The sequence below is a fragment of the Procambarus clarkii genome, chromosome 8, assembly GCF_040958095.1.
Source record: "Procambarus clarkii isolate CNS0578487 chromosome 8, FALCON_Pclarkii_2.0, whole genome shotgun sequence".
Lineage (NCBI taxonomy): Eukaryota > Metazoa > Arthropoda > Malacostraca > Decapoda > Cambaridae > Procambarus > Procambarus clarkii.
In genome coordinates, this window is record NC_091157.1 from 7,557,891 (window position 1) to 7,566,522 (window position 8,632).

The window sequence follows — 8,632 nt, forward strand, 5'->3', positions numbered from 1 at the left end:
AGACCTTAAGGCCAACACCAAACTTCCTGGTTGGTCAGTAAGCTATTAATAACCCCTGAAGTTAATGGGCCTTAAACCATGACCCCTTGCGGAAAATGGGGGAGCCTCTGCGGCTTCTTGTCCCCGTGGAGGCCACTAGAGAGATGGTGGCCCTCAGGTAAATTCATACTCACATCATGGAGGCGAAGATGCAGTAACGGTAGCTCCGGAGGGCCCTCCTGGCGGCCGCCAGGGGCCGCGGAGCCTCGCTGTACACGCCTGGAATCTCGCTGTAAGCGCCCGTGGACATCTTGACTCTATTCCTCCTTGTGCTGTGGGACTTGAACCCTTGCGCAACTTGGTTCGCGTAGCGGCGAGATCTTACGCTCCTCGCGACTGGCTTTCACGCGGGAACTCACTCTCGTCTTCGCGAGACTTGACTCTACAAAATGTCTTACTGTTGAACCTTTCTCATGTAAGAAATTTTGTCTTGAACTCTGGTGGTGGTACGCGTATTCTGAGAGCAAGGTGCCAGAGTTATTAAGAATATTTTGTAATTAAGATTCTTTAATGTGTGTCAGTTTAAAAGTCATGCTTTTATATATTTTTAAGATTCTGGAATTAAGGTTGTGTTGGTAAAACTCCTAGCTGGTCCTTCTTAGCTTCCAAGATGGTTGGTATTCGTCTCTATTTCTGATACCTGGATGTGTTTGAGGGTTAGGTACCACGCCTCCGGGATTTGCTGGTACCATGAACTACTTTTACCAGCTGTCTGAAAGGTACCAAATTATGAATAATTTTAAGTATTAAGACAATACATTCTCCTCAAGGCGATTTTTTTTTGTATGAAGTAGAAACCGAAGTATGTATTTTCATCAATATATTTTTATTAATATATTTTCGTCAATATATTTTTCATTCAAGTTGTATTTATCAAAGAATCTTAAGGTCCTGATGTTGACAAGCGATTCAGTTAAGGAATTTTTAGCACTACACTTTCTGGTAAAAATAAGGAAACATGAATGCTATGGTACACATCGCCACTGCGTTTGACAACACACAAAACAAAGCTAGATTCTTGCGACCGTGGCTGGGTTGAGTTTGTCAGTTAGCTGCGGTAATTTCACAGCTTTCTTCATGGGGTCAACGGGAGTTATAAACTATCACTATTAGAGAGAGTTCTCGTTCCATAAGATGCCTTTCTGAAGGGCATAGCATCCGCTGTGTCTCAAGCCAGAGTCTTCAGCTGCTAGGTGACACAGCGATCGCTACAAAGAGCGATGGAAAGTAAGTCATCTGATGACCTCTGACGCGGCACAGAGCTTCAAGAATGATATACGCAAGGCGGTTACCACCAGTGCCTATAGCGGAGGTGCTGAAACTGTGAAAAACGTCACTTCTCCAGGAATTAGTGAACTGCGGCGAGCAGGAGAAACGGGGCAAGAAGTTAGACTCCACAAGGGCTTGAAGTTGTAGCCTCAAGTACTAGGATATGGTCGTGCTAGCCGTGGAGGCGTTGGTGTGAGTGTGGCGGGCAGGGAGTGACGTGACTGAGTGGCGCTGGAGAAGGCGTGACAGGGAGAGTGAGGTGCCTGCCGTGTGTGGAGGGTAACTTGACACGAGGTGACCACCTCTCACTTGACCGGCTTCCGTCTCGCCACCTCCACGTGACTCCTGGCGTGAGAGCTGCGGGTTGCAAGGGGTTGATGAGGCTGGGGACGGGTGTTGCGGGGGGAGGGATAATGAAATTGAGGTGTGGTTGACAGAGAGGTGGTGTTAGAAGTGTACGAGTGGGCTTGGGTTGATCAGGAAGAGTGAGAGAATAACTCAGAGATCCAACAAATTACAGGTCATCTTGGAGATCAGTTTAATTACAATATGATTAGAAATGATTGCAATATTAATCCCGGAAGATTGGGGGGGAGGAGGGAGGACTTTCTAACTGGGTGAGCGTCCGTGGCGACACTGACGTAGCCTGCAGAGGTCACACCCTCGGGTATATGGACACTAGAGAAGAGAGCGCGTGGTTGGTGAGGTAACCAAGCACTCAAGTGTGCTTCCATACCACCACCATCACTAACCCAGCATAAGAAACAGAGCGGGGATATGATCACGCCATACGAGATACCGAAAGCAACAGACAAGGACAGTGTCTTAAAGTTGAGAGAAAGTAAGACAAGTGGAAAAAGATGGACTCTGGAAATACAAGGAAATACTCTCACCCTGTAAGGGCGGTCAACACATGGTATATACACAGCAAGAAGAAGTTGTGGAAACCACCTCCATCCACAACTTTAAAGACTCAACACAGAACTTGAACGTTAGAAGACTTAACCTGTAAAGCAACGGGTTCAACAAGGCCAGGAAGCTGGGTATAAACAGCTAGACCACACCTCCGTGTAGTCACTGATAGGTGAGTACTACCACTAACACCACCACAATCACCCCTACAACCATTATCATAACCATCAGCCCCCCTACCACCACCCCTCACACTATCACTCCCTCGTACGCACAACAACAGTCTTATTGATCTCATTCACTGCCACAGTTCATTTAACTGAAATTTTTATAGGTTAAAGAAGAGTTGCAGGTAGCCCTGAGTGTGTACACGTAGTCCTGAGTGTGTACACGTAGTCCTGAGTGTGTACACGTAGCCCTGAGTGTGTACACGTAGTCCTGAGTGTGTACACGTAGTCCTGAGTGTGTACATGTAGCCCTGAGTGGGTACATGTAGCCCTGAGTGGGTCCACGTAGCCCTGAGTGGGTACACGTAGCCCTGAGTGGGTCCACGTAGTCCTGGCATCAGAGTACATTCCACTCCCCTTCTGAAGGGTTTCCGGGTCGAATTACAGAGACATTGATGTTAAGTTCGGGTCGCGTTATCTGACCTGATGTTGGTGGTGGTGACGTGTGTACCGTATGGCTGTACCCTCAGCTGGCGTGTCCCCAGTACCACCTGTGTACCGTGTAGCTGTACCCTCAGCTGACGTGTTCCCAGTACCACCTGTGTACCGTGTAGCTGTACCCTCAGCTGACGTGTCCCCAGTACCACCTGTGTACCGTGTAGCTGTACCCTCAGCTGACGTGTCCCCAGTACCACCTGTGTACCGTGTAGCTGTACCCTCAGCTGACGTGTCCCCAGTACCACCTGTGTACCGTGTAGCTGTACCCTCAGCTGACGTGTCCCCAGTACCACCTGTGTACCGTGTAGCTGTACCCTCAGCTGACGTGTCCCCAGTACCACCTGTGTACCGTGTAGCTGTACCCTCAGCTGACGTGTCCCCAGTACCACCTGTGTACCGTGTAGCTGTACCCTCAGCTGGCGTGTCCCCAGTACCACCTGTGTACCGTGTAGCTGTACCCTCAGCTGACGTGTCCCCAGTACCACCTGTGTACCGTGTAGCTGTACCCTCAGCTGACGTGTCCCCAGTACCACCTGTGTACCGTGTAGCTGTACCCTCAGCTGACGTGTCCCCAGTACCACCTGTGTACCGTGTAGCTGTACCCTCAGCTGACGTGTCCCCAGTACCACCGGTGTACCGTATGGCTGTACCCTCAGCTGACGTGTCCCCAGTACCACCAGTGTACCGTATGGCTGTACCCTCAGCTGACGTGTCCCCAGTACCACCGGTGTACCGTATGGCTGTACCTCCTCTCAGCTGGAGACACGAATGCAGTTTTCAGCCATCCAGACAGACAAACAGATAGAATGCAATGCAATGGGGGGACGTTGCTCATGTGCAATGTGCTATGCTCTATTGTTATTTGCACAGGTGTTGTGGTTCCGCCGTTCATGTGTCTGGTGCATTGACCTGACCTGAGCGTCTGCTGAGCCTTGTGCTTCTTTATGAAGCTCTCACTCATCTGAGTTACAAGATTCCTCCTGTGTACCCAGCTGTGTACAGGCGCTGTGTACCAAGCTGTGTACAGGTGCTGTGTACCCAGCTGTGTACAGGTGCTGTGTACCCAGCTGTGTACAGGTGCTGTGTACCCAGCTGTGTACAGGTGCTGTGTACCCAGCTGTGTACAGGTGCTGTGTACCCAGCTGTGTACAGGCGCTGTGTACCTAGCTGTGTACAGGTGCTGTGTACCCAGCTGTGTACAGGTGCTGTGTACCCAGCTGTGTACATGTGCTGTGTACCCAGCTGTGTACAGGTGCTGTGTACCCAGCTGTGTACAGGTGCTGTGTACCCAGCTGTGTACAGGTGCTGTGTACCCAGCTGTGTACAGGTGCTGTGTACCCAGCTGTGTACAGGTGCTGTGTACCCAGCTGTGTACATGTGCTGTGTACCCAGCTGTGTACAGGTGATGTGTACATGTGTTGTGTGCCCAGCTGTGTACAGGTGCTGTGTACAGGTGTTGTGTGCCCAGCTGTGTACAGGTGCTGTGTACAGGTGTTGTGTACCCAGCTATGTACAGGTGCTGTGTGCCCAGCTGTGTACAGGTGCTGTGTACCCAGCTGTGTACAGGTGCTGTGTACCCAGCTGTGTACAGGTGCTGTGTACCCAGCTGTGTACAGGTGCTGTGTACCCAGCTGTGTTCAGGCGCTGTGTACCCAGCTGTGTACAGGTGCTGTGTGCCCAGCTGTGTACAGGTGCTGTGTACAGGTGTTGTGTGCCCAGCTGTGTACAGGCGCTGTGTACCCAGCTGTGTACAGGCGCTGTGTGCCCAGCTGTGTACATGTGCTGTGTACCCAGCTGTGTACATGTGCTGTGTACCCAGCTGTGTACATGTGCTGTGTACCCAGCTGTGTACATGTGCTGTGTACCCAGCTGTGTACAGGTGCTGTGTACCCAGCTGTGTACATGTGCTGTGTACCCAGCTGTGTACAGGTGCTGTGTACCCAGCTGTGTACAGGTGCTGTGTACCCAGCTGTGTACATGTGCTGTGTACCCAGCTGTGTACAGGTGCTGTGTACAGGTGTTGTGTGCCCAGCTGTGTTCAGGCGCTGTGTGCCCAGCTGTGTTCAGGCGCTGTGTGCCCAGCTGTGTACAGGCGCTGTGTGCCCAGCTGTGTACAGGTGCTGTGTACCCAGCTGTGTACATGTGCTGTGTACCCAGCTGTGTACAGGTGCTGTGTACCCAGCTGTGTACATGTGCTGTGTACCCAGCTGTGTACAGGTGCTGTGTACAGGTGTTGTGTGCCCAGCTGTGTACAGGCGCTGTGTGCCCAGCTGTGTACAGGCGCTGTGTACCCAGCTGTGTACAGCCATTATGTACTCAGCTGTGTGCAGTTGTTCTGCCCACACCTGTATTCTCTTGATCTGTTCCCACTTGCAATATGCCAGTCCACTTTACCGATACTTCTGGTTACCCTGATGGTCGCGATCTCTAGTTCTGCCTCTTTACAGAGAGGTGAGGTTCATCTCTCTTAGTCTATCCTCATAATTCTCATCTATATGTTCTGAAACCGGTCTACCAGCCAACCCTTGGCCAGTGTTGCACAAGCTGGGCTTATACTAGGAAGGATCACGTACGCCGCTGATGTTATCCTGGTAGGATGTTCCTCTGTTGAGAGATACAAGTGTGTGCTGGTTGCTTCTTGGTCCATTTCTCTTTTCTGTTTGAACAGTTGTCTTCCTCTCAAGTCGTATTGATTTTATAGTGTATTTTGTTTCTTGTTTTATCCACGTTGTCTTGCATTTGCTTGTATTTAATTCTCGAAATCACTTGTTAAACAGCTTTTGTAAGTTGTTAGAGGAGTCCTGCAGGATTTTTTTAGTCGATTTCTAGCCCTTATTCTTCTTGATAAGTAAGCATCGTTTGCAAATAGGGGTAGAATTTTATGTAAAAAAGTAAGTCGTTTGTATATATCAGTAATATATATATATATATATATATATATATATATATATATATATATATATATATATATATATATATATATGACTGAAAACTCATTCCCCAGAAGTGACTCGAACCCATACTCCCAGGAGGAACGCATCTGGTATCTACAGGACGCCTTAATCCGCTTGACCATCACGACGGGACAAAAGGAATTGATAGCCAAAGCTATTTGAACCACTTCCCCGTCAGCACTCTGATGGTAATCTTGGGCATAGCATTTTATTAAATCACCTCATTCTTTGGGGCACACGTGAGGAACACAAATGCGAACAAGCCTGAATGGTCCCCAGGACTATATGCGACTGAAAACTCACACCAACTTTTGTCCGGTCGTGATGGTCAAGCGGAGTAAGGCGTCCTGTAGATACCAGTTGCGTTGCTCCTGGGAGTATGGGTTCGAGTCACTTCTGGGGTGTGAGTTTTCAGTCGCATATAGTCCTGGGGACCATTCAGGCTTGTTGGCATATATATATATATATATATATATATATATATATATATATATATATATATATATATATATATATATATTTATACAAGAGTTTTTACATTCTTGTACAGCCACTAGCCCGCATAGCTTTTCGGGCAAGTCCTTAATTCTAATTTTCACATACACACACACAGGAAGCAGCCCGTAGCAGCTGTCTAACTCCCAGGTACCTGTTTACTGCTAAGTGTACAAGCGCATCGGGGTGAAAGAAACTCTGCCTATTTGTTTCCGCCGGGGATAGAACCCGGACCCTTAGGCCTACGAACCCCGAGCGCTGTTAAATCAGCCGTGAGGCCTCCACTCATGTTTTTCATAATACACATGAAAACACACACACACACACACACACACACACACACACACACACACACACACACACACACACACACACACACACCTGTCAGGTGGTGACACCTGAACAGGAACACAGGTGTTCCTGTTCAACAGCGTGATCTCACAACACAATGGAAAAGAACGCCTCCACAAATTACAAATCCCCCCCCCCCTGCCCCCCCAACATGGACCATGTTGAGCCCCACAACCTTCACAAGGACAGAAACCCCCATGTTGTGATGAGACAGTATACAGGTAACACCATGTTGTGATGAGACAGTATACAGGTAACACCATGTTGTGATGAGACAGTATACAGGTAACACCATGTTGTGATGAGACAGTATACAGGTAATAACACCATGTACTAATGAAAAATATACAAATATTCCCATGTGGTAAATGAACAATATACAGACATCATCATGAAGTGATGAACACTAAGTGTAATATACACAAATGCAGATGGTATAACAAATAATTTAGGAGAACTCAAGGACTTAAAAATACAAACACACACACCACTGCACTAACAGAAACGAAATGTACAATGATCATAGGGAATGAAGACGTGCCGAGGGCATATTGCGTGGTCCAAGACGTATAACGCTGAAACAGTAGAAGCACTACTATTGAAAATATATTTGCAATTTCAGGACCCATAGGATTTTTTCATAAAAAACTAATTTATAATGCATCCCCACGCGTATAAAATCAAAATTATCATAGCGAATGAGAGGATAATTGTAGCAGTTATATATACATTCCTATATCTAACAGCAGAAAGGATAATGAGAAGTATGATGACATGGATGGAAATGGTCTAAGAGCTACAGTGAGCAGTCAGGGTGGCAAATTGATCGACGGTTGAGTTCCTAGTGCTTGGTGATTTTAACCATAGGTAAACTGACTGGGAAAGGAAGATTCTTCATGGAGAGGATAATGCCTGGAGGGAATTGATGAGAGAGACTGTGCTTAAATGGAGGGAAATGCCAGGTTGGGTCCCACGTGGGTCGTTGTGTACCTTGTTGCTGCACCCCAAACCTGACGGGTCACCCTGTATTATGTACCTGTACCCCACGGTTGGGTAAATATACAGAGCGACAAATATAGAGACTGAGATACTGAGACAAGTAAATAGAGAGAGATAGGAAAAAAGGGAGACACAGAGCAAAGGCTTAAGAGTTGTTGTTGTTATAGATTCAGCTACTCAAACAAGTTCCAAGTAGCACGGGCTATGGTGAGCCCGTAACTTACCTGGCACAGGAGCGGTCGGCTTAAGAGGAACATGATGGATGTGGAACAAGATGTTCACAAGGAACAAAGTCACATTGTACCAGGATGTACCATGCGGTACAGGTGCACTTCCTGGTATCTCACCCTGTCCTCTCACCTGATACGTCGCATTTTATATGTATTCAGTCAGTTCGTTAAAAATGCCACGCATTTGTAAAAATTAAAGCCCCGTGATATTAACGTTATCTATGCATCGGCCTTGATGGGCTAGGTGGGTTGCTTGGGTTCATAGGTTTCTAGTTAGGCAAAACAGTTGCATTTTTAACGTTTCTGGTTTTTTACAAACACCCTCACGGTAGCACATTAGTCTACGTTCTCGGCCCACAACCGAGTAACCCAAGTTCAATCTCTGGCCGGGACGGAAACGCTTGCGTAACGTTTCCTTTCACCTGATGCCTCTTTACCAGGCAGTAAACAGGTGGACGGGATTTAGGCAACTGCTGTGGATTGCATCCTGTTGAAGTCTAGTAGCTGGCCAAGGGGGGGGGGGGGGGTTGATCGCGATAAACCTAAAAGGCTTCCTGTCCCTGAGAGGACGGGTTCTGACATATCTGAGTCTACGATTTCCATCTGTGCCCACTCAGTGCAAATATCTTGTATTTCGTGATCATATCTTCACAAGTTCTCGTTTAGTTCCACACACACACACACACACACACACACACACACACACACACACACACAC

General features: G+C 47.8%; 1 protein-coding gene across 2 annotated transcripts in view; it reads right to left on the reverse strand.

The window, feature by feature from the left end:
• Positions 1-8,632, reverse strand: part of LOC123759614 (salivary peroxidase/catechol oxidase) — a 76,809-nt gene that overhangs the window by 14,927 nt on the left and 53,250 nt on the right. The window contains exon 1 of one of the 2 annotated variants that reach the window (XM_069316828.1): positions 174-1,574. The exons of the other annotated variant lie outside the window; for it this stretch is intronic. Coding sequence (XP_069172929.1) covers positions 174-289 — 116 coding nt within the window. The 5' untranslated portion in view covers positions 290-1,574. Of the gene's footprint in view, positions 1-173; positions 1,575-8,632 lie in introns of those variants that run through there. 2 annotated transcript variants of the gene reach the window in all.